This window comes from Acanthisitta chloris, unplaced genomic scaffold (genome assembly GCF_000695815.1).
Source record: "Acanthisitta chloris isolate BGI_N310 unplaced genomic scaffold, ASM69581v1 scaffold28539, whole genome shotgun sequence".
Lineage (NCBI taxonomy): Eukaryota > Metazoa > Chordata > Aves > Passeriformes > Acanthisittidae > Acanthisitta > Acanthisitta chloris.
This window is the reverse complement of record NW_008690216.1, coordinates 14,492-40,398: the sequence shown is the minus strand read 5'-3', so window position 1 is coordinate 40,398 and position 25,907 is coordinate 14,492. Positions and strand designations below refer to the sequence as shown.

The 25,907-nt window shown below is 43.8% G+C and overlaps 1 protein-coding gene across 1 annotated transcript in view; it reads left to right on the top strand.

Annotated features, from left to right (window-relative positions):
- The window catches only part of LOC103808937 (voltage-dependent T-type calcium channel subunit alpha-1G-like), a gene marked incomplete at its 5' end in the record, with an annotated part of 52,586 nt that overhangs the window by 24,104 nt on the left and 2,575 nt on the right, over window positions 1–25,907 (top strand). Inside the window, 11 exons of the mRNA XM_009081745.1 lie at window positions 404–454; window positions 6,313–6,464; window positions 8,769–8,878; window positions 9,938–10,071; window positions 11,223–11,293; window positions 11,575–11,653; window positions 11,731–11,852; window positions 12,021–12,365; window positions 14,659–14,799; window positions 21,059–21,248; window positions 23,790–23,959. Coding sequence (XP_009079993.1) covers window positions 404–454; window positions 6,313–6,464; window positions 8,769–8,878; window positions 9,938–10,071; window positions 11,223–11,293; window positions 11,575–11,653; window positions 11,731–11,852; window positions 12,021–12,365; window positions 14,659–14,799; window positions 21,059–21,248; window positions 23,790–23,959 — 1,565 coding nt within the window. The remainder of the gene's footprint in view (window positions 1–403; window positions 455–6,312; window positions 6,465–8,768; window positions 8,879–9,937; window positions 10,072–11,222; window positions 11,294–11,574; window positions 11,654–11,730; window positions 11,853–12,020; window positions 12,366–14,658; window positions 14,800–21,058; window positions 21,249–23,789; window positions 23,960–25,907) is intronic.

Below are 25,907 nucleotides of genomic sequence, written 5' to 3'. Positions count from 1 at the left end.
CGATGCATTTAGCCCATCAGATATCTGAAAACCAGCAAAACATGTGAGATCCCAACTTGTGAGGTGTAGGCAGGTGCAGGAGTGGGCGCTGCAAGTTGTGTTGTCCCAGCAGGATATGTACTAGGTCATCCTTCAGAAGTGTCTTCACCCTCTTCAGCAGCAAGTGAGGGAGTTCTCGGGGATCTCTTGAGCTCACACCTCTGCATGTGGGAGAAGCACAAGAGCACTTCTTTTTTGCACGTGTACCTGAGCCCACCTTCCATGAGACACAAGGAGAAGATGCCACAAGGAAACACTCCTGGTAGAGGCAACGGAGGGCCTGAGAGCCATAGGGACCTCAGAAGGGGATGGGAAGTGTTGCCGTGTGTCCTGCCGGGTGATTAATGCCGTTTCGTTCTTTTAGATCTAATGCTGGATGATGTATTAATGGAGAGCTCAGCCAGTGCAGTGCAAGGTACTGGGAAGTCGGCACGTCTCGTCCCACTTTGAATGGCAGTGCTGTGTCACTAACGCCTGGCCACCGCGTGTGAGGCCTCCACTAAACCGTGTGTGTGTGGTGCAAAGCTCGTTTGCTTCCTTCATGGCACACGCATCTCATTCTGAAGCTTCAGGTCTGCAGACCTGGCTCAGGACTGACACTTGCAAACCCTTAATTTACTCCTCAATCATATTATGTTACTCAGTTTTCTTTTTTTTTTTTTTCCTGGTTTTCATTAAGACACTTTCAGACTTTTCATGACACTTTTTTTTTTTTCTCCTTTTAAATTTTTTGTTCTTTTAGGTTTTTTTTTCTAAGAGAATAATGACTGGACTGTGAAATGGGTCCTTTATTGTTGACTTTAGCTTTCCAACCACCAATTTAGGAGTCTGAATAATTTGCAGGCATGTCTCTGGAAGTCAGGCAGTTGCACTGAGGGAGGATATTTCATTATTTCTCCAAGCCCGTGCTCATTGCTCCACAAACGCTGTGCTTCAGAGAGGCACAGGATTTTTTTTTCCAGCAGGGTAAAAGTCAATATAGTGCAGAGCCTCAGTGCTTTAATAGGAAGCTCAACCCCACACCAACCCTCTGTGTGCACATGGGGTTTAGTCATTGTGCTGCCAGATTGAAAATTCTTCTTATTGATTGAGAGTCACTCAGTCCATGAGGCATCTTGGAAATGAAAGGAAATAATGATGCCACCTCAAAGCCTTTCCAGATCCTGGTGTGGATGGACCAGCTGGGCCTGGTACCCCATAACTCATCACTCGCTCATGTCTCCCAGCTCTTCTTCCCAGGACGATGCTCAGGGCTGCAAATCTGTCCCGTGCTCTTTTTATTTTTAGGAGAAGCTTTGATCTGGCAAGAATTTTGTTTAATTCCTAACTTAAAAATATTAGCTTGAATAATTAAAGAGGCACCAACATAGAAACAAATATAGCTGTAATTTTCGACAAAAATAATATGCTAGGAAAATTGTGCCATTAAAACTCTCACCTGTGCACGAGCTCCCACTGCTTTAGATGGGAGCAGGGCTCCATCCATCTCATCTTAGATTGCAGGGAGTTTTGATTAAATAAAAATTGCAAGGTGAGGGCTGATGGCTTTCACTGCAGAGATAACTCAAGGAGGCAGAGGTTCTACCTTATATTTCTAAGGCCTTGTTAGAAGTTATCACAACATGCTTTAATAAATCCTGAATCTCCTTCCCATTGCCATTCCTGATATATTTCTTTGCCATCTTTCTTGCTGCCCTTGATGAGCCTCTCCCATGAAATGGGGGCAGAGTGAGGAGGGGGGTGGCTCTCACTGGGTTTGGGGCTCTGGTTATTTTTTCTTCTTTTTATTTGATTGTGACTCCTCTCCTGGTCCTACAGAGTTGTATCAAGGCTGTCTTATTTTATGTTATTTTTAAGGCACTGAACTCATTCCAAACCCCTCTGTTATCCCATGCAGGCTCAGAAAGACTCTTAGAGTTTGCCTTTAAAACGTGTACAATTGTCAGGTCTGTGCTTTGTGTTTCCTTTTGTTGTCTTTTCTTTGGATCCACTGGTAGTGAATGTGCCATGTCACTCTTCAGGCACCAGAATGAGGCAATAGAAAGGTTTTATTTCTGAACCTGACTGTTGGGAATTTAGGGAATCAGTCCCAGGTGCCGTAGCTGAACCTCCCGTGGTTCGGTGAGGAATCTGGAGTTGTGACCCAAAGCTTTCCCACATCTCTGCACTTCCAGAGGGCTTCTTTTCTCTTTCTGTGAAGACAAGGTGGAATATTTCATGTGTGTGTGTGTGTGTGTGTGTGTGTGTGTGCTGCTGCCTGGTACTTAGTGAGATATTTTATAACTTTATTTATTCCTTTCTTTTTTTTCCCCCAAGTCTACATTCTGTCACAACTGGAATCTTCACAGTGGAAATAATTTATCATTTTCCATTTCGCTTTTTTTTTTATTTTAAAGAAATCCATTCAGTACAATAAAAGCCAAGTCAAACTCTGTGTTTAAGTAAAAAAGTTCCTTCAGTGCAAACTACTTTTTAACCTAATAATATTCTTGATACAGTTTGTAAATCCAGCTGCGTCACGGGCTCATTGCTCACTGGTTTGCCGCTGTCCTCCAGATATACTCAGACCTGCAAAGTAGTTAATTCCCTTATTACAGGAGAAGGAAGAAGCTGAAGGAGACAGTAATGGAATTGTCCCACTCTCGTGAATTCCAATTTCCCGTGCCCACGCACCTCCAGCTCGAAGCCACCTCAGGGAAAGTGGCAATTTCTCTCTTGACAGGGCTATATTCGGAGGCAGACGCTACTTGGAGATATTTCAGAGCTGCATGCCCAGCCTGATTCCCCCCAAGAAAACGCAGTTAATGGGAAGAAATTGGTCCCAATCCCACTTCTTGTGGCACTGGCTGAGACCAGCCGAGCCCTGGATCCTTTGGGAGCTGCAGTGGCACTGCCCTGCAGAAACAAGGATGCTCTGGTGCTGCTCTGCTGGGCACTGGTGTCGTTTCGCAGGTGACATCCTACAGCCATCAGACAAACAGCAGCATGGGGCTTAATGCCCCAAACCCAGGCTGGGATCACTGAACCCCAAGGGCACCTGGCCTGGGAAGTTAGGGATTAGGAATAGGAAATGTTTATCCTGCAACAGCAATGGCCATTTCCTTTCCAAATGGGCAGGAATGGACTGTGATGAGTTTGGGTATCCCAGGACACAGGCTGGAGCTGCCATGCTCTGACTTCCAGTCCTTGTCAAGGAGATCAATAATAATCCCCCGGGATGATGCCAAGAGTTGAGTACAGAATGTGTGCTTGGGAAACAACCTGAGAGCCTGTAGAAATGATGAGCTGTGCCTGCTGCCAGGCATGGCTCCCCTTGCCAGCATGGTTGGTCCCCTTGGACCACCATCACCAGGATAAAGGGGCAAGTGGGACTCACCCAGACCAGATCCCAGTCACCTGCAACATCCCCTTCCTACTTGAGATACGAGGAGATTGCTCAGGATCCACTGCCCGAGCTGATTTTTCCTGTGTAATGATCTCCAGATTTGACCCATTTCTCCCTCTCTCCTGGCCTCCGGCCACAGTGAAGCAGCTTGATTTACACCCTGTTTACCAGCCTGATGTCTCGTAGTGGGCTTTTGCTGTATTTTTCCCCATTTTTTTCTCATTCTGACAATTCTTCTTTATTGGTTTGCTCTCTTCCTCCTTTCTTTAACACCATGTGTGCCGGGAAGCCACACTAACCTTTCCAGTAATAACCAAGACTAACCCAGAGCTCTTGTTGTTCTTGACACAGTGTATTGTAACAGTACAGTAATGTGGTGTTGTGTTAGTTGTGAAGTTCACCACCCGGAGTTTAACAGATGTCTGTATTTCCCAAGATGTTGGTATTGTTGAGCTCTTTCTTGCAATAATTAGGAATGGCACTGTGTGATAGGGGGCAGGGGCTTTGCGCCAGGGTAATTATACCAGAGCTCTACCCAAATTCTCTGCAGAACTGTGCAGGCTGGGTTAAAGAAATGGTGTTTTGACAACAGTTAAAAATGGTTTCTCTGTTCAGAAAGTTCCCTGCCCACCTAGACACAGTGGGGATTTACCCTAGTCCTCGGGCAGCATGTTGGCCTGTGTGTGGGTCATCCCGCGGGAGCATCCGAACGGCTCTAAGATGCATGGGCAGCATGTAGAGACTGGGGAAGCGAGTGGTGGCATGATTTATAAACAGGGTTGACAAATCTCTCCTTAACAAAGTTACCGGGGAAGGATGAAACATTTACTACTGGTAATTTTAGAAGGTTTCAAGGGCATCTGCGAGAGCAGCATCCAGAGACATTTGGCTGCGGAAAGCTGAGGGCATGTACTGGGAAAGGTGAAAAGGAGGTTGGGGAGAGGGAGGTGTGGAGAGGGAGAAGCCTTTGCAGATAGCTGAACAATTAGCAACCCTGCTTATAAGGTCATGCACTGGCTAATCCAGGTGCAGGAGCCCTGCACAGGAGACATCTACAACCTCTTTCTAAATCCTCTCTCTGTTCTAACAGCATTGGTGCTATTCTGTAGGATTTGGAATTACCTGTCAATCAAAGCTGAGGAAAAAAATTGAATTCCAGTGTAATTATTCATAAGTAAATCTATTGCAGGAAAAGGTAGAAACATTGACATTTTTCTTTTTGACTGTGAATTGTATGTAAATGTAGAAGAAGTAAGTGATCCAATTACGATGGTGTTTCTTTCTGAGATGATAAGTTGGTTCATAAAAATAGGTCCTATTCCTAACCTAATTGTATTCAAACATTTTAGTTAATTTGCTACTCATAATTTAGCATAATGTGATCGAGATATCTTGACTTTATGGAGATTTATGCAGATTCTGAGATATCTCACAAAGTCTTATGAGTGAGTCAGCAGCTACCAGTCTGCTTTTTTTCATAAGCACTCAATAGACTCAGCATGAAAATTAATTTTATAGACCTTTTCATCAATACTGTGCTTTAGCACTCAGGTGCAGATCACCTAAAGCTCACTGCAGATCAGAAGGTGAATATTAATACTGCCTTCCCTTTGATGACACCGAAATTTGGGCCTTCCAAACCCCTACAGAATAAAACTGCTGAGTGATTTTTCTCTCTGGTCCCTGAGCTGGAAGGGAAAGGTCTGTCAAAAACAAAACCTCTGATTTTTCAGGATCCTGTTATGAAGCAGGGAGCACGTGAACCCATTAAATCTATGGGTTTGATTGCAATGTCATTGGCTATTGACAAAGTGGACTCTGCTTCCAGGCAAAATTTAATCTTCTAAAATTAGTTTTCCCCCAGTGCAACCCAAACCTGTGCTGCCTGGCTTTACTCTCCTTAACTTTTCTGCTCAGAATAATGTATCAAACTGTGCACTTGCTCAGAAGCACTAAATATCAAGCCCTGTAATTCTTACAGCTCAATAATTTTCATAACCAGTTGATCATCTAATTATGAGAGTAATATTATACTCTGACATATTCAAGACAGTCCTTTCCACTTCAATCTGCATTATAATGCCTCCTTGAAAATTGTACTGAATTATATACTCAGCCTTGGCATTTCCTCATTAGAGATTAGGTGAGTAAATGGGTTTATCTCTAGGAACATTCGAGGTCTAAAGAGCATGTGTCATCCCCGAGGCAGTCAAACATAGGAGTGAGTTGAACAGTGAAATCTGTACTTTGATAATCTTGTCTAAATGGAGGATCGTTATTTTCTGATCACTAAGGCTGCCTGATCAGTTTTCCTTGGTATTTTTATGGACCATTTTCCAGGGTTTTGACAGCCAAAGTGTTGAATTTTGTTCTCTCTACAGTTTATTGCCAAGAATATAATATGCCTGAATTCCTTCCCTTTCAAAGAGCGCCACAAACTCAGTGGCCTGTATTTTTAAGCCATTGTTAGTAAAATCTGTCCCCAGCATCTGACCATTAATTGGGTTTTCAGATACTTTGGGGACTTTTAGGATCAGCAGAAACAACAATTGTTGTTTTAATTTAAATTGAACTTAAATTTCCCTGCAGGGAAAAATATTCTTTAGCATCACAACAGCCCCAGCTCACCTCATCCCTGATGCCATAAAGCTGAGTATAGTGCATGTCCCACTGAAGATGTTTAATGGATGTAAGATGACGGGAGCCCTGCTGTGTATTAAAAATGGTAACATGCCAGCAAGAAAAAAGGAAATAAAAAAGGCAGCATGTTGCTGTAATCAGTCCAGAATTTATCATCTTTGGAGTTGGAAAGTGAGGGTGCGTGGACTTGAGAAAGACGCAGAGAAATGACTTGACGTGCCTCTCCGCTCTCCTCCTCCCTGCTGCAGAAGCACAGTGTAAGCCTTACTATTCGGATTACTCCCGATTTCGCCTCCTGATCCACCAGATGTGCACCAGCCACTACCTGGATTTGTTCATCACCGGCGTGATTGGCCTCAACGTGATCACCATGGCCATGGAGCACTACCAGCAGCCAAAGGTACTGGGAGAGCCAGGGGGAACAGGCTGTGGGGGCACATGTAGGGCTGTGGTGGGATGTGCTGATGGGTAGAGTTAAAGCCAGTTTTGCTGCTAAACCTGATCCCCGTTGACCATTCCTGACCTGTCCCTTTGCCCGTGGAGTTACCCATCCTACATCTGGCTTCCAGCTCAATCCATGCCTTTTGGTACATGAACCCCATTGCACCTCTCCCTCTCAGGCTTTGAAAATGAGGATGACAGGAGGTTTGTTTGCTTAGCTAGATTAGATCATTGATATCTTCCATTTTACTTAGGTTCGCCTCCCCAAAAAAAAAAAAGAGAAAAAGGGAAAATAGAAGAATCTGTGCAATGTTTCTTTTTGCAAAATTTTCTTCTAAATCCTCAGTGTCCCATAGGACCCAATTTTCAGAGGCATTGGATTCCATGCTGGTCTTTAAAATACATTTTAATATATTAGTGTGGTAAGTTCCTGGGTCTTTGTCACACTGTGAAAATAAAAACAGCCTGTCCTGGGATGTCAGCTCTCTTGTGCATAAGAATGAAATGGAAATAGCTGCCTTTGCCATATAACTTGTACTTATTTTTATTAGCCACTTTCAGAATGAATAAATATAACACACAATAGGAGGAAAGACTAGACAGGACTTGAATGCTTAATACTAAAAAAAAGTAAACAACTACAACATGGAAACGAGGGGGGAAAAATATCCTCCAGCCTATCATAAAGAAGCCAAAAGTGAAAGGAAACAAGCCCAATTTATTTTTTTCAGTTCAGGTCACCTTTAAATACCCTGAAAGGCTCATTGCATGATTCAGTCATTTAGTGATGAAAAAGGTTGTTGGCGAAGGAGCCTGGATTGGAGTCGCTCCGGGGTGTGCATCTTACCGCAGCCGTTTCGCAGCTACATTTTCTCTTGAATTACAAGAGTGTTGGGCAGGCTTTTGTTTTTAATTTTCTTTAGGAAAATAACATTTTGTCTCTAAGCCTTTGGTATGCAGTGTCTGGGTAATAACTCCAAGCTTGGGCTGTGTTGGGATGACAGCACAGTTAGAGCCATGCACGTGCTTGAGTCTTGCTGAATTGGGGTCCTGAAATCTCTCTGCTCTGGGTGATGGATGACTGGGATCCTGCAGATGCTTAAAGGCTAAATCTGCCAGAGAGCTGTGTATCCAAACTAATGATTGCTTAGTGTCTTGGTGCTGAAAGGGGCTGGTGGTGGGATATTCTGGGATGCCCTGGGGGTGAGACCCCAGCCAGAGATGCTGCAGCTGCTCGTAGAGAGAGGAATGCAGTGTGCGTAGAGGTGATTCAAGCACATTTATCTGCTTTTGCCAGATAAATTTACGCATTTGCTGCAGAGCCCAAGTGCCTCATTCAGAGCCATATCTCCCTTGGGCAGCTGGGCTTGTGCTTCTTGGGCAGGTGAGGTGGATTTGTCCATGGATGGTTGAAGCTAAACTGTAGGATGAAAGCAGAGTGCATGGCTTAAACCTCTTCTGCTATGATTTCTCTTGCTTGGGGATCAGCAAGTGTTGGTTTTGCTCTGAGAGCATTCTGTTACCATGTCCCACGTTCCCTAACAGTGCCTTGGACACATTTACTACTGTCCTGTTTGCCAGTTGTGAGAAATTCAATGCATGTCACTAAGAGGCCATGCAGGATGCTGCTACCACAGTAGGCAAGGCTTTTGGGGATGAAATCACCTCTGACGTGGCTTAATGCCTGACTGTGCAAGAGTTGTCCCAGCCAGGATGCACCTGGATTAATGGCCAGATAGTGAGGGAATGGGGGCAGAGGAAAATGTGAGACACTCACTCCTTCTGGCATGCCATCCCTCTCTCCTGCTCCTTGCCAGAAGTTCAAGGTGAGGAGTGATGGCAGGCTGTCACAAAGGAGCTATTTGGCCAGAGCTGCACAAAAGAGCAAGTGGGATGAAATTCAGCTTTCTGCAGAAAGCATGAGGAGTTTTGTGCTGCTGACACCTGCAAATGCAGCAGCTCTGACCACTCACCCCAGTGATCCCAGCTGGGCCTGTGGTGCTTCCAAGGGGGAGAATTGTGCCTCGGGTCTGGGTCAGCCCTCCTGGGATTCCATCAGAAGGGTTGAAGCCAGATGGAAGGTGCAGTCCCTGAAGCACCAGGACTTTTCCCTGGGACATTTGTCATCGGAGAGAGCCCGTGTTTGGAGACTTTTATGTGTAATTTGGAAATGATTAACTGATGACAGAAGAGTCATGTTTGCAGGCAGCGAAGCCCCTCTGCAGCACTAACATCTAACCCCAGCCATGTTTCCACATCCCAGGTTCTTGACGAAGCCCTGAAGATTTGCAATTACATCTTCACCGTTATCTTTGTCCTGGAGTCTGTTTTCAAGCTTATTGCCTTTGGGTTTCGTCGCTTCTTCCAAGACAGGTAACAAAGCTCCAGTGTGACCATGGGGACAGCAGCAGGTCCTGGAAACATCTGGCCACATTTCATGTTCTGGACTTCCATGCTGTGCCCCATGGTGTCAGTTTGACATGTATGAATTCTTTGTGGTGTTACTGGTTGAAAGCTGGGTAGATGGAGGCTCAGGATGTGAGCCTGGAAAAGGGATCGTGCATGCCAAGGTGTGGGATTGCACTGCTTTGGCCCTTAGGAGTGGACAAAATAGGGATGGGTCTCACACAGAGCAGCCTGTTCTCTTCTCACACCAGTTGCATGTCCATATAATCAAGAGGACCTGGTGAAGTGACAAAATTTCTTCCAAGAGTGAGAATCAGTCCTTGAGTGGAATTGAAAGAGAAAGAGGACCTCTTTTTTTTTTGCAGATGTGGAGCAGTGGGTGAAATTGTGTCTTTATCTAGATTTTCACTCTCTTACCTCAAAAATACAATTTTTATGTCCTTGTTGAATCTTTCTCCTCCCTTTTTTGCCTCTTTCAATGTTAATTCCAAGACTGCTGGCACTGAGTAAGACTTGACATGAGCCCTTCAGCAGCCAGTGGATGGTTCCACCCTTCTCCCCACATTTCGTGTGTCCGTGCTGGAATAACACCTCTCTCTAACCTGGCACAAATCCCTGGGGTCTTTCCTTCACCCAGCATGATTTTTGTTGCAAAGACTGGACACAGGGTCCTGTTCCTTCTGGGGCAGATCTCACTCTGAGGTCCACAAGTGTCATGTCTGAAAGTGGCTGTACAGATACCGCAGTCTCCCCTGAGGTCTGCAGCCTCTGGGTAGAAAACTGCCCAGCTTTTGTTTCTGTTTCCCCTCAGTCAAGGATATCTTTGGAATTGGCTGTTTTTCTAATGAGATGCATTAGTTATAATGATTTCATAACATAACTGCTTTTGTATAATACCCTCAGAAAAATGCCGCAGATTCATTTGAGTGCTCGAACCATTGAAATGACTGGAATTTGTGTGAAACAAGCTACCTCCCCTTGCCAGCTTCTTAGTAGATGTTAAACCTCATTTTGTGTTGTCTCCAGATGGAACCAATTAGATCTGGCAATCGTGCTGCTGTCTATCATGGGCATCACTTTGGAAGAGATCGAAGTGAACGCTTCGCTACCAATCAACCCCACGATTATCCGAATCATGAGGGTTCTCAGGATTGCTCGAGGTGAGAGGAATAAAGCTGAATTGACTTGTGGTTAAGGTGCAGGGTCTCTGCCAGGAGAGAGTTAAACGTTGAGAAACAGTCCTGGGGCACATCCCCATCATGATGTGCATAGTTCTGGCACCAACAGACTGTAAACAAATAAAAGAACAATGGGGGAAAATACTTGTGAGGAGCCAAAAAGCTGAGCCAACTGACCATGTGTTTCTGTCTTGAGAGGACTTGCAGGCTGAGAGCTTAGAAATAAAGGAGAAGTAGCAGTGGCTGTAACTCCCATAGACATACCTGGAAAAATTACACCAGTCAAATCAAAGTCATCTCTATAAGGGATTAGAGAACACAAGCTTGAGTATGTTGGCTTTAAAAGACAAGGATCTAATAAATTTAATTTCCCAGGAGGATTTACATTGCACCACTTGGTGACAACACATGCCTCGTCACTCTGCACCCATCTGTCCCCTCGGATGTATAATGGCACGTTCCCGAGTCGGGGAGCAACTTCTTCAGGGCCTGATTTTTCAGAACAGGGAAGTCTCAGGGCCAAATGATGAAGATGCAAAATGTGAGTGCTCAGGCCCTTAATAAAGTACTGCCAGGCACTCCTGAAAGGCACTGTGGTGCTCTGAGCAATAATTGTTCTGATTGCAGTCCTCATCTAAGCAAAGAAGAAACTGGAGGAGAAATAAAACAGTGCTCTGTCTCAAGGGAGGGAAAAAAGTGGTTTTTCTGTGCATTGGATCCCTTTCAGAATTAAAAATACATGCATTTCCAATTGGAAATGCAACCTTCTGGAAGAGATGTGTAAATCAGTTGAATCACGTATGGAAGTGGGAAAGTAGCCCCCGGGCTGGGAAAGTAACTGCTTGTGATAACCAGAGGAAGAAGGAGATGAGTCCAACACAGATAAAGTGGGGAAAGGAAGAGCCAGGCAGAACGATAATGATTTCTCCAAGTCTCAGGATAGGTGATGCTGCTATTCACAGGATTTTGATAGTATCCAAGCAACCAGGAGCGATGTAAAAAGGCCAGGGACTGTAGCAGCTAATGGAGAACATTTGACATGATTTCACATTTCTCTTCCTATAATCTGTGGCTCCTGGGAGAGGGACTGAGTTTGTGCCTAACTGCTGTTATTGCAAACATGTTTTCCACAGTGCTGAAGTTGCTGAAGATGGCTGTAGGGATGAGAGCACTCTTGGACACCGTGATGCAAGCGCTGCCGCAGGTAACCCACTGCCATATCAAACCAGATCTCCTCTGGCCCACAGCTAATTTCCTATTGCAGAGGAATGCTAATCATTTTATCTTTACTGTCATTAGAGAATCACATTTCCCTTCCGAAGCACAGTCTGAGATACAGTCCTCACATTGAGGTCATTTTTCCCCTGAAGCAATTTAAGTTTCGGATTAAAGAATACAGCAAGAAACAGGTCTGGAACAAAAAATCAATGAATGTTCTTTTTTTTTTGTGTTTCCCCCCCACCCCATTTCTTTTTCTCTTTTCAGGTGGGGAATCTGGGTCTTCTCTTCATGTTATTGTTTTTCATATTTGCAGCTCTTGGAGTGGAGCTGTTTGGAGACCTTGGTGAGTCTTCCTGTGCTGGTGGAAGGGGTGGGAGCAGTTTGTGAGTGGAGGTCTCACAGCTGTGCTTGGTCCCACAGAGTGTGATGACACACACCCCTGTGAGGGGCTGGGACGACATGCCACGTTCAGGAACTTTGGGATGGCCTTTCTAACTCTCTTCAGAGTATCCACAGGAGACAACTGGAACGGGATAATGAAGGTAAATGTTAAGGTTTTATTAGCAAGGATATTGCTATTCTAAACATGAAATTGGCCAAATCTTCTCAGTTTTCTCCATGAAAGGAGAACCCATTGCAGCCAGGTGACCAGACTGAGGTCCATGCTGGAACTTTTTCACATCCCTCCATGGTTTCCCCACTGTTTCCAGGACACACTGCGTGACTGTGACCAGGAGTCCACCTGTTACAACACTGTCATTTCACCCATCTACTTCGTCTCCTTCGTGCTGACGGCCCAGTTTGTCCTGGTGAATGTGGTCATTGCTGTGCTCATGAAGCACTTGGAGGAGAGCAACAAAGAGGCGAAGGAGGAGGCAGAGCTTGAGGCAGAACTGGAGATGGAAATGAAGACAATCACCCCTGGCCAACACAGCCCCTCGGATATCTTTGCATGGACAGGCAGTGCTGGTGGAGAGAGACCCGAGAGCCCCCAAGGATGTACCAATCCCATGCAAATCAAGGTGGATTCTCAGCTCTCATTAGCTTACCATATGGTGAGAATCTCGGTTGGAGGGTTAAGAGGGCTTGACCTGCATATTTGCTGGGGGAAGACATGCACGAGTTGGTAATGAAGGAGGGGTGTACCCTACGTCCTGCGCTTGTATTCCTCTCTGTCTGCTGTGACTGACTTTATGTGGTGTGGGAGCCTGTGCTGCAGGGAAGAGACCCCAGGCAGGTCTTCAAACCACCTTGACGCATCTGTTCAGAGGTAGAGAGCTTTGCAATTTGTTCTGGAGGTGTGCCCAAGCCACCAAATTCAGATCTAGCTCCAAATTTGCTCTAATCCAGAGTTTTGACTGGGTCCTTTGTGATAGCAAAATCATGAGCATAATGTGTTTGCTTTTCTAATGCAGACCATGAACCACAACATAAAAGAGGAATAAAACTTGGCTAATCTTTGCTTAAGTATTAAATTTGGTTTATGTAACCTCAATTTAAAATCCATCCCCACATTCAGGCTTGTAAAAAAAGGATTCTTTTAACAATAGAATAATCCAGATGAGACTCAAACCTGAGCTTACCAGAGCTGGTGGCAGAATTCCCACGGGCAGGAGCAGTGTTGGAGCAGGGCTGTAATGTGGGAGCTGCTACAAGCTGCACCAAGTCTCCCTAATGCAGAGTTTTTGGATGAAGGTTCAGTTTGAGGAATGAGAGGTGAGGTCAAGCCCCAGACAGGTCCTTTGGGAGGGATCTGAACTGGAATTACATGAGAAATATGGTCTAGCCTGTTTTTAGTCTTAGCTGATTGCAAATTGGGTTAAACTCTGCACAGACCTCATTAGCTTTTATTATATGATGATTTCACAACAGCATTATCTTGGCCTCCACTTAGGGTGGACTAATGAGTATTCTAATGCATGAAAAACTCATTTATGATCTTTAGTCCAAGGGTGAAAAAGAGTAAATCCCTGCTTAAGCTTTGTTTCATTTCCTAAGCTACTGGAAATTTCTGGTGCCATTAGAGTCTCTGATGTCTGAGATGGAGTCCAAAGCTGCTCTTCGGCACAGGAAAAAGGAGTTCAGGGCAATATGGGGAAATCCAGATTTACTGTGTCTTCTAGGAAGAAACAACACATCCTAATTGTTGTTGTACATGTTGAGTGGAGGCAAACTGTCCTCAACCCTGTTGCCCTGCACCAGTACTGACACTGGCAAAAAAAAGAGAAATTGCAGAACTGCAAGACAAATCATTGTCACTTTGCAGTCTATTAAACCTTCCCTCTCTGAAGGTGGCCTGGAAAAGGGTTTATTCACAACCTCCAGAATGTGCTTCTTGCTCTTTCACTCAAACAGAAGCCTCAAAAACCTCCAGCAGATTTTAGTCTGACTATTTATTCTCCCAGCCAAAATCTTCAGGAAAACATCTGATGCTTGAGCACGATAGCAGAGGAATACAATTCCCAGGACATGACTCTGCAAGGACATGTGGTCAGCATGCTCTTTTGCTTGCCTATTCCCTGGGATTTTTGCACCATGTGCTGTTTGACTGTAGCAACATCTCATTGTATGTAGTAGGCATTCCCTACATGGAAGGTGCACCCTTAAATCACTCCCACGATGCCTGCCAAAGCCGGACCCTGCTCTGTGCAGCCTCCCATTCTCTGTGCTGTGGCCAAGCTGGTTTGTTGTTGGCCAGGACAACTGAGTCACCTCAACCCATGTCTGGCACATGAATTAGTGACCTGACGTGTGTAAATCCTGGTCAGCTGCAGCTTTCATGGACAGGATGCTCAGCTTCTCTTCAGTCAGGTTATTTGAATTTATGTGCCCTCTGGATATGGATTTAGGTGTCACGTATTAGGTCCTCTGGCTCAAAAACATGAACCGTGGGTGTAAATGCCTTACAGCAGTAGTGTCCTGGAGAAGTTCACAGCACTGAGTACTAAGATGCTGCTCTACCAGCCCCACTGTGCCCCTCAGATCCAGGAGTGACCAGCTGTGTTTGCTGAGAGTGAGATGTCCCCAAGGAGGGCCCCGAGCAGGAGCTGCTGCCCTGTCTCTAGGAACGTCTGAGAAAGCTGTCTCTGCTCACCGTGATATTACTGCACTGTTCTCTCTCCTCTCCTGCCTCACCTCTCCTGTCCTGTTGTTTCTGTTACTGTTGTGTTCCCTAAACGTTTCCACCTTTTTCCCCCTTCTGTTCTGTTTTTTCCTTTTGTTCGTTGGGTTTGATACACTGTCCTTTTTTCTCTCTGTCTCCGTCCCTTGCCTTTTTCCTTCTCTCTCTTTCTGGCTTGCTCTCTCTCTCTCCCTCTCTCTCTGCATGCTACACACCACCCCTCCTAGGAAAGGCACTTGTTTGATACCATATCACTGCTGATCCAGGAATCTCTGGAAGGAGAGCTGAAGCTGATGGACAACCTGTCAGGCTCTGTGTGCCATCATTATGCCCTCCCAGCTCCCGAATATTACAACTCTGAGAACAAGGTTAATATTCCTAATTTCCTGCAAAGTCTCCATCCAAACTTGATTTGACTGAGACCATTAATAGCAAGCTAAAGTTCTTTATGTAATGCAGCCACAGGGGTTTTGAAGCATAAGTCTTTTTGGCTTTTTCTGTGGGAGTTGAGCTAATATCTTGGTTTATGATGTTGTATATCAATAAAAGAGGAATAGTACAGGCTTGGAGTTTCCCCTGTCAACACAGTAAGAATTTTTTCAGTGGAATTTACAGTTCATGGGTGTTAGAGGTAAACTGCACAGGATTCCATCTCCATCCTTCAGTGGGGTTCTTTTATTTGGCATCTTGTTCCTAAGCAGAGCTCCACAGCAGTGTCAGGGCACGTCTGCAGAGTCTGGAGCATGGTGTGAGGGTTCTCAGAGCAGAGCCTGAGCTGGTGGGGAATCATCAAATGATCTCTATGTTTTGTGCCTGCTTATACTGCATAAAAATCCAGTTTGGGATGATGTTTCTAAAGAGGCTTCTTGCAAATGGGTCACTGTAAAGTAGATCCTCATCTTTGATCTAGGCTGAGTTTAGGGCGGGTGACAGCCCTTAATGATGCACTTAAGTAACTGTTTGCTCCAGTGCTTTCTCCAACAGGAGCTGGAATACTTGTTCAAAATTAGTTCATTTACTTCCTGACAATAAAATACCTACTTTCTCAAGTGTATTATTCTTTAGAGCAAATATTTTCCCTAAATCACAGCAGTGACCGTAACAATAATTCAAGCACACCTGTTTTTTCCCGCAGTTGGAATTGAGCAAATTCCAAATTTCTTGATCTATTTTTTTTCCCCCCTTTCTGCCTAAAAATAGCAGAAGTTTTCTTGTTAAATCAGTGTGCTTATTTATGAGCTCACTGACACTCTAAATTATCCAACTCAGTGGTTCATTAGAGGAAAGGAACAAGCTTTGGGAAAATGAAATCCTACTGCAGATCTTTATATAGCAGGATAACATGTCTCCCTCTGATTGCTCCATATCACATTCCAGAGTCTATTAAGCTATAGGAAGTGGTTGCCTCTAAGAATTGCCAGAGGAATAGAGACAGTAGCTTTGGCAGGGAAGGCAGAGGGTCAGTAGGAAACTCAGTGAGAGCTGGTTGAAAATATTATGTCACAACATTTTTCACTGAAAACTGCTGCAGCAGCAAAAAAAATTGTTTTGTTTTGACATTTTCATAATGAAAAAATATAGCATTCCAGTTTGCAAAGCTTTTTTCTTTTAAAATTTAAGCTTCTCCCCCCCCCCTAATTAAAACCCATATAAATCAGCTGAATGTTTCCAACAAAATGTTTTGATGGCTTCAAACTCAATTTTGGGTTTGGGGAGGCTGAAGGGGGGTGATGTTTTGTTTACATTTTGGCTTTTCTGTTCACACCATTTGTCATGTTCTCAGGCAAGTCAGGAATTTAGAGCAGTGCTGGGACTTGCTGAAAGCAACCTGATTAATAGCAGCTCCCAGTGGGGCAGCTCCAGTGGGCAGGAGCTACTGGTGTCCACCACAGCCTTTTCTTGGCTCTGGTTTGTGGGTCCCTGTTAGGGATCACTCTCCTCAAGCTCACAGTCTGTGCAGTGATGCTTTTTTGGGGAGCCCTGTATGAAATCAGGAGCTCCTCCAAAGCATCTCTCTCATCCAGTGCCAGAGGGTGCCTGTGTTAGAGGAGATAGGAAAGCCACGGTTAGATGAGAGGAACATGACCCTCTTACTTATCTCAGCTGAATTTTGAGCCTCTCCAGGCTCACTCATCACTGGGTTTCTTTCACCCCACGGATGCCATTTCTAAGAGTGAGAAAAGCCAGCCCTTTGACAACTTCAATGCAGCAGACCTGGGCCTCTGTGGTTTCTCTTGGAAGATATATTGCTGCTGAAAGACTTTTCAAGCACAGAGGAAGGGAAAAAAAATGTACAGTGAGAAATGAAAAGGAAACACCTGGGACTTGCCCGGAGCAGGCAGCCCCTGCGAGCATGAGCCAGGTCTGTAGGTTACCTGATGAAATGCCATCCCCAGTGCCATGAGCACCAGGCTCAGACATGTACCCAGGGAGGGAATTTGGGCCAGGCTGAGCCCACTGCAGAGCAGACATCTCCCTTGCAATGCCTGGCAGCAGAGATGCTGCTCCGGGGGAGATGCAGCAGTTCCCTTTTCCCCCCTTTATTTTTCTCCAAAATCTGAAGTGACATTTCACATTTCTTATCAAAATACCTCTGTGTCTAGGGAGAGAGCTTCATCAATATTTTGATAAAGATTTGTATCGATTGCTCGAATGCCTTCAGTGGGGTTGTGTTTGTGCAAGATGTATTGGGACAGAATCAGTGCAGCAGTGCCTGTCCCAGCTCAGGTTTGCTCAGTGCTGAATGGGCTGGGGCCAGGGCTGGGAGCTGAAACATGCAGCTGGTTGTTTTAGTAGGACATTTATTGATGCTTACCCAGGCACTGGAGGCTCTTTAGCCAGCCAAAACCTGCTGAAGGCACCAGGAGGTCCCTGCACCCTCTCTGGGGCACAGGGAGAAGCATGTTCCATACCACACCTGCAAAATGGTTATGGTGTTGGGGAATCTTTTCAGACTCAATAAGTTTAGCTCAGAAGCCAAGAAATCAGCATGTCTGTTGGGGGGGGAACAACTTCAGAGAAATAAGAAGATCTTGAAGTCTCTTGTATTTGATCACAGCCAAGAGGATAAATCTCTCTAGTATGAAAGTAATGGTACTTCTGCTTCTTCATGTGGACAGGAGAACAGCAAAATACAATGCTAGCATTAGTGTATGGTTTTAAACCCTGTCCCAGATCACTGGTAAGCACTTAAGTATGAATGTCCCACTCTTTTTTTCATTTCTTTGTTATGTTTAATTTCTTTAATGTTGTGTCCCCAGTAACAATGTGCATGATGTAGCTTCTCCCACTGCAGGGATATTGCTTTAGTGTCTAGAAGTATTTAGATTATGATACTTTCTTTTTTTCTTTTTTTCTTTTTTTTTTCTTTTTTCTTTTCCAAAAGATTTGTGTCCTGGTTTCTTATGTTTAATCATCTCTCCCTTTAGATCCCTCTAGCTGAGATGGAGGCTCTGTCTCTGACGTCAGATATTCTCTCTGAAAAGTCCTGGTCCTTAGCTCTGACGGATGACTCTTTTCCTGATGATACTTACACACACTTACTTAATGCTCTGGAAAGCAATGTACATACACTGGTCGCTGTATAGTCTGATGTTTACAGGGTTCGAAATACTGCTCCCACCCCTCTACACCTGCCTAATGGCATTTTTAATTCAAACCCACTCCCAAATAGCCCCAACCTTTCCCCTGAACAGGACGTTGTCCTTAATGCCATTAGGTCGTGGGTTTTATCGCTCTTGTCCACAAACTTGGCTCCTTACGAGGAACAAGTAGCTATTTCTATTTTTTCTTTTGGTGTCTTATGTCTAAACAATGTGTTTTATACAAGTAGAATAAATAGGAACAAAAGAAGCTTTGGAAAGCATCAAGGTTGAAATTTCCTCCCCATCTGAAACAAATCAGTGATGCTGCGTGAAGAGACACCCATGAGCTAATGACTCGTGTCCTCTGCTGAGGGGTCAGCCCCAACCCCTTGGTTTGTAATAGATTTTTGTCTTTATGAACACAGGCACCACAAGGCTTTTTTGCATGATTGGTGCCAGACTGTTTATTTTACAAATATCAGATGGGGATCTCTCTGAGATGATGCTTGTTTTGGGAATTCTTTCTAGCAGTCATCCCACTTGGAAAAAAAAAAATTTGGACTCTTTTGTGTCTTTTTGACTGAAATAACCAGTATTTTGAACCCTGCCTTAACCATCTCCTCTTTGAAACATTAAACATTTTAGCTGTGTAGCAGTTAAGTGCTTTTTTTTTTTCTGCTGTACAACAGACATAACTCCTTTCCCAACATTTTCGGATCGTTCTTGTTTTCTTTGTTGTTGTTCACGTACCTGCCTTTGGATGTTTGTGTTGTTCATAAATTTTCTGCCATTCTAGTTGACTGTCATCCTAATTAGCACTTATTTGGGAAACATCTCTTAAACCGTGACAATATTTCCCATCATGCTTCATGGCATCATGTGCAAAAGATTTTGTAAACTACGTTTAACTTCTTGTATGAGACTTTTTTCTGTCCAAATTAGTCTGGAGAGCTGGACTGAGGAGAGAGCCCTTCTAGTTTTGAATCAGATCAGACAAACCTGTTTGACTGCGTTGGAAAGTCTCAAGAGCATAGCCAAGAGATTGGTTTTCTTCCCCCACTCCCCCAAAAAAGCAAAACCAGGTTAAACAAAGCATTTTGTCAATTTGTGTCAATACCAACAAAGTGTTTGGGTCAAGACAGTTGCCCAAACTCCTGAAAAACTGCAAGCTTTCATTGAAATCTTTTCGAAATGCAACATTTTTACACTTCATTTAGATGTGGCTTGAGTTGAAAAAGATCTCTGAATGTTTTCTTTGACTCAAAATAGATTTGGGCTTTTTTGGTTTTTTTGGTGTTTTGTGTTTTTTTGGTTCAAGGAAAACTTGGATTTGATTTTCAGTCAAGCCAAAACAACATGTTTTTCAAAACTACCAATGAACCAAAAAGTCATGTGCTCTCACAGCTTTGGTTTTTGAGCTGGACTGGGTAGATAATTTTGCAGCCATTTAAATGGTTTTTATGAAGTTCACTCATGAGATTTCCCCTGAGATGATCCGAAAGTGGAAATGAGCCCACTGTGGTATTGGATCCTGTCAATGAACCTAAAGGTTCATTAAAGGTTGGGTTTGGATGGGATCTTGAATCCAAACTCTTGTGTTCAGATCCAAATGGGTTTGAATTTGAGGTCTCAGGTTTCAAGCCATCTTTTCTGCTTCAAGCTAAGTAATATGATGGCTAAATAGCCTAAACTGTTTAGAAGGGGAAGGCAGGGAACAAAGAGGTTCCCAAACCTCAAGTCTCAGCTTTACCAGCACAGGTTTTGCTTTCCTTCCCTGAGCTGTATCAGGAAACTGCAGCCTCTCTCATCTAGGCTGTATCCAAGCTGTATCCAAATCAGGAGGTTCCCAAGAACTGAAACAAATGCTGCATGACAGTGCAGATCCGTTTCCTTCATTAAATTTACAACAGTGGTCTTCCTTTTTTATTTTTTTCCTTTACTTCTTTTTTCCTCATATTTTTTTTCCTTTCTTCTTTTTTTTGTAAATTCCTTTGAATCTCATCATGTTTCTTGTGCAAATGAAATGCCATAGTGGAATTTTATTTTTATGACTGAAAGACAAAATCAGAGGAAAAAAAAAAATCTCAGTGTTGATCTCAGAAAACCTGAAATGCACTGAGCGAAGGGAAGATTTTTCAGAAAATGAGATTTAGAGTTTTCCAAAAGTGATCAGCCTACGGCGGCACAATCTTATTCCTGTGTTTTTCAATGGAGACCTTTGGAAGATGAAATAATTCTGTCATTAGAAATACATGGGGAAGATGACTTTGCTTCCATTTTTGCTAATACTGTTCAACACAGTAACACCCAAGAACATTTCAGGGATGGAGATATTTCCTTATAAAATCAGCCCTGAATCCATTCAATATTGCCTCTGGGGCTGCCCATTCCAAGAGTCTCTGGCTGTAAAAACTCCACAGTCAACACATATACAATAACCCTCCCTTGCATTAGATCCCTTCTAATTAGAGAATGACTTTCACCCTGAAGCTTTAGGTTTAGCTATCCCTTTCAATAAAATGGGTTTAGTTATTCATTATGTGAGAAGAAAAACCAATAAAATTGTGCTGGGAGCCAGAATAGAGAATATTTTTTGTAAACTAGTTTTTGTATTTGGGGGATTTTTATTTTTGTGTGTGTTTTTCCTTCTTTTATTGGTAGAAGAGGAAACTACTCCCCTTTGCAAAAGTCTGCCTTGCTGATGAGGGCACATAGGGGGCAGAGGATAGACTTTATGCCAAGCATGTGACCTTTGCTGGCCTTGAGGCATGATGCCTTCTTTGCATATCCCTGAAATAGTCATGGTTTATTCCTGCAGTGTTGCTTCCTCTGTTTCTGTAGTTCATTGTGTGACAGTTTATTGACAATACCCAAGGAGGGGGAATAGCTTCCTGGTAGATCCATTTGTGCCCCCTGTGCATCCTGACGATGTGCATGTCCCATCGTGCCATACCGATTGCAATGGCTGTCGCTAGAATTTCTGGGCACTTCTCCTCTTCCCACCCCGTTGTGTCTTCTTTCCTCACTGTGGTTTTCCCCATAGGCTGATCTCCGCTCTAAAGATGACACACTGACCTTGTCTCCCAGCAAGGACTTGCTGAGTGTGAGGAAACCTTCGGTGGGACGTACCCACTCCTTGCCAAATGACAGCTACATGTTCCAGCCGCCGTACTCCAGCCCCTGCCCTGCCTCCCTGGGGGAGAGGAAGCCACCACATCACAAGTCCCAGTCAGGTACACATCTGGCAGGTGGGGCAAGAGCAGGATTTTGCCAAGATAGCAAAAGTTGAGATTTTCCAAGCTCTTCAGTATAGGAGGCAGAAAATTGTCATCAGTTTCCAGGGAGGTGTTGGCGTAGAATGGCTTTGAAAAGACCCTCCACAGCTTGCTAAGACCCTCCACAATTTACAAACTCTAGGCTGTTAAAGATAACTCCTTTCCTCAGAGCCTTTTAGCAATGTGACAGTGATCTGGCTCAATGCTGGTTGTCCCCTTGCCTGCTTCCCTAAGGTAATAGATCCTACAGCCTGGACTCCATACATCCCACTTGAGCAATCTATGGCCCCAGAGTAGAAATCCCAGCAGAAAAACATTTCTTCCTAGCTGTTTTATGCAGTAGTGCCTGTTCTGGCAGATCTTGGAAGCTCTGTCTGGAAACATCTGTGAAAGATGGGAAAGTGGTGTCTCTAAATGCCTGTAAAATGAACATAAATGTGCTGAATTGAGAGAGATCTCAGTGTGAGGTGAATGGAAAAATGAGAGAGTGTAGCATTGTTCTTGCCAGTGTGCGTGGCTGGGATATACATCTCTGAGATAAATTCAGAGATATTCTTAGGTACAGCATGTTGCAGGTACTGAAGGCTCTCTCTACCTGCACCTCTGTCCCTGTGCTTGCAGTTGCCTCCCAGTACTTAGCACTGTCCCTCCACTTCCTCAGGCTGCCAGGGGTTACCTGGGGCTGGTAAGTGAATGGAGTCGTCTTTAATTCCTCTGTACATGCCATCATTTTAGACATTTGTCACAGATAAGACAGAGAAGTCTTTACAAGCATTGTCATTTGAAAGCCTCTAAGCAGAACATAATTTCGGCAGTGTTCAGAATGGTATGAGATTTGAGCAGATTAGAAATAAGATGTTGAAATTTGCATAGTAATAAGAATTTGGATGAATAGCGACTGTTGAACAGCAGCAAAAAAAAAATAAATGTGGGCACAAGGGAGGAAGATGAATCTGGAGTTGTGAGAAATCTCTGCCACAATACATAATTTTTCAAGGTCAAGAGCTGTGCTTTGAAGAACCTGTTTGCACATAATGCAAACAATGCAGCTAAAATCCTGGTCAAATCCCACTGAAATCAATAGCAAATCTCCCATTACCTTCAGCTGAGCCAGAATTTATGATTCTCTGTAACAGTCAAGAAATTCCTTGGAGTTACAATCCCTGACTATACAAAAGAATTCAGTTTGCTACAGAGGGAGTTTCCAGTGCTTCTTTTTTGACCCTTAATTGGGATATATTTGTCCTGTCTTGAACAAAAACTACGTCAGCTTCACCAGAAAGTGGATAATTCCTGAGTCCCTTCTTTTTCAAGACTTAAATTCCCAGTTCCAACTAGGAGAACTGAATAGCCCTGTCTAACAGCCCTGGCTTGCAGGGTGCAGGCATTGCACCCTTGTAAATCCACAGGAAAAACTGTTCCACTGAGATGTAGAAGTATTTTGGAAAGGTAAAGCTTATGTCTTATAACCACATTAAGCAATTAAACCTTCTGTGTTTTTCTCCTGCTGGTGAAACTCCAATGGTCTTAAGCAGGCCAAAGTGCTGGGAGGTGGGTAAAGTGCCCAAATTTTGACGTATGCATCATTGTCCTGTTCAGTTTACAATGTCACTGCTTTTCAGGGTAGGGGAAGTCACCCCCACCTGTTTATAGTTTGCAATATTATAAAGTGCTGTGAAGATAGCAAAAGGTGCCAGGCGCCTCTAATAAATCACCACAACCAAGCCATAATATTTCAAGCTGAGAAGGTTTTGTTGTCAGAAACACTGGCACTTGCAGGAGGTATTTGTTTGAATACTCCTTCGTAATGGGGCTGTTGTTCTGGGAAAGATTCCAGGACAAATGAGATTCTCTGGGATGTGGTCCAGGTTAAATGAATTGTTTTGAAAAATGTTGAGCCTGTGTGTGGGGGGAGCATGCAGAGTTTCAGACCTTTTAGAAGAAGTAGCCAGCAACCGCAAAGGGTCAGGAAAAGGCTGGAGAGTATGTGTTTCCTTCTCCTGGGAGGCTTTGTAAAACCAGCCTTGAAAGCTGCCAGGTGCCATTCCCTTTCACTTCATTTCCAGTGTGCACGCTGGTTTGGAGATCCCAGCAGTTGGTCTTCAGGTATGGAGGCATCTTAGAGAGCCTTTTAAAGTCAAATCCTTTTGCAGTACTCAGAGGTTGCCTGCAAAGTTATTGGCGCTAAAGCAGTGATGTAGGAATTGCCAGTTCAGATGAACTTCTAGTTCCTAATCTTCTGTTCTTAACAGGAGCTAGTCCCAGTTGTATCAGGGGGAAATGCCAAGAAAAATGAAATAATAGACAATTCTGGAGTAATTTATGAGTAGGTAGGAGTTTTTTTCCCAGTTGTGGAGAGCCAGTTGCTGAATTCAGTGGTTTTGCTGTGCCTCTCTGATCCAAAGTGCAACAGAGCAGTTTTCTCTGGGAGGTCATTGAGGTTGGGACACAACCCCCAGAAGAAGGTGTCACATTTCTGTCTCTTCTCTCCTTCACAAGGTTCAAAGGCATCTGTGCAGTCACAGCCAGCAGACACCAGCTCTCTCCTGCAAATTCCAAAAGACCATTTTCACCATGTAAGAGCTCACGACCATTTGGTGGGGGAGAGCAAGCCCCAGGTTTCCCAGCAGGTGCACTCTCCTTCTGCTGAAAGGCTGCTCCGCAGACAGGTAAGCAACCTTACAATTATGAACCCGGTGAGGTTTTATATTGCTGCATTTCCAGGTTAACCATGCTTTAAATTCAAGGAGGGATTCACAGAGAAACCTCCAGAGAATGGTAATTCTCCTAAAGAAATAACAAAAAAGGTTGATGGATTTTGATCTGAAAGCCATGCAGGAGTCTCCAAAGAATGTGCGTGATGAGTATCATCTCCTTTGGCAACATGCCTAAATGTTCTCCACATTGTATTGTTAGCACTTTATTTTTTTCAATCCTCTTCATAAATGCAGCCAAATGCTCCCCAGGGGCTCGTTGGGGTTAAGGAACTAATTCTTAACTGCTGTGATTTTTTTGGTGCTTGAAAGGACACAGGGACTTGCAGGCTCCATCCCAGGCCACCCTTCCTCTGCCTCCTCTGGTTTCTCAGAGGGGTAGAAGTGTTTAATGGAAGTTGATTGTCTCACATGCAAAACCATCATGGAAAGCATCTTGGTTTTACAGTGAGAATTGAAAATCAAAATCTTTTTTCATCAGCTGTGAGCTTTTGAAAAGTTTGAGTATATGCAAAAAAAAAAAAAAGCACATTTTATTTTGCAACTGGTTTTATCTCTGGTTTTTGCCTGGCATTGATTTAAATCCTGATTCAATCAAAGATCTGAGAGATCTAATCAAAGATTCCAGTCGGGTTGATTGGAAGCATAAGTTTAAATTTCTCTTTTTTTAGTAAAATACTTCAACTTGTGCTTCACTCTTACATTTTTAAGCATATTTCATTGATTGTGCAGCTGGACCAGGACCAGAAGCACGTCGGATTCAAAAACTCTGCTTTCTTCAGTAGTTTCATGCCTGATTTTACATACACAAAGTGGATCAGTTCTATTTTTTCAAAAGCAATTTCTTTGCTGCATGAAAATATTCCCATTTCTTTCATCTTTTAATCAACATTGACAAATTAGACAGTTGATTCATTAAGCTCTAAAAATGAATGTGAAATACCAAGGTTAACAATTACATTAGTCTGTAATACTAAATTGACATAAGAAATTCCTTGCATGTATTCATTTGCACGGGGCTGGCCAGCTACCCCAATCACTGCTAATGGGGAAACTAATTGATGTCATGATTCCAGTTCATAACCACTCTCTCTTGCTTTCTAATGAATAGCAGACCCATCCTTTTGAACTGATCCAGCCAGAATAAATTACCATGTTAGCCATCTTCTCCAGTCCAATTTTGTTCATATCCTCGACAGTTTCTTTTTCTAAACCTTTTCATATGTTTAACCTAATTTATTGCTCTCCCTCCTCTTCCTGCTCACGCAGTGACATGAGCATGTTCTTGGAGTGACAGTTCAGAGGGAAAAAAAGCTTTGGGGCAGTGAGCAGATACAATCCATGGGCAAACCCATGGGGGGAGGCCAAGGACATGCTCCTGAGCAAGGAGGAGCTCCCATGTGGCTAATGGGAGCAGTGAGATTGTTCCTGGTGATAGTGCTGCTACTGTTAATTGCAACCTAGATGGGCAGACACTGGGAAACTTAGTCCTTAAAGAGGCAAAATTCCCTTTACACCCCCAGCACTGCTGCTTATTCAAGTGCTCTCTGCTTGGCTCCTTTTATTGCCCCCACTAATTTCTCACTAGCACATCAAATAGCCCAAACTAGCAAAGCATCTTGGTTTGCAGTACCTGTTTCTCCTTATTGTTACATATATTGCATGTAATTCTGATTTCTTTTCTTTTCTTTCTTTCCCTTCCCCCTCATGCCCTCTCCTCTCCTTGATCTGTATATAGATAAACCTTGTCCATCACATACCTGGTCCGTGCACTTTCCCTGAGCATTAAAACCTATGTGTTTAACCTCCCTTTCCCTCCAGAGTGCTGGAGAGCGAACACAGTCCCCACAGTAACGTCCAGTTTAGACTCCGGAATGTTTGACAATTAGCGATGCAGATGAAG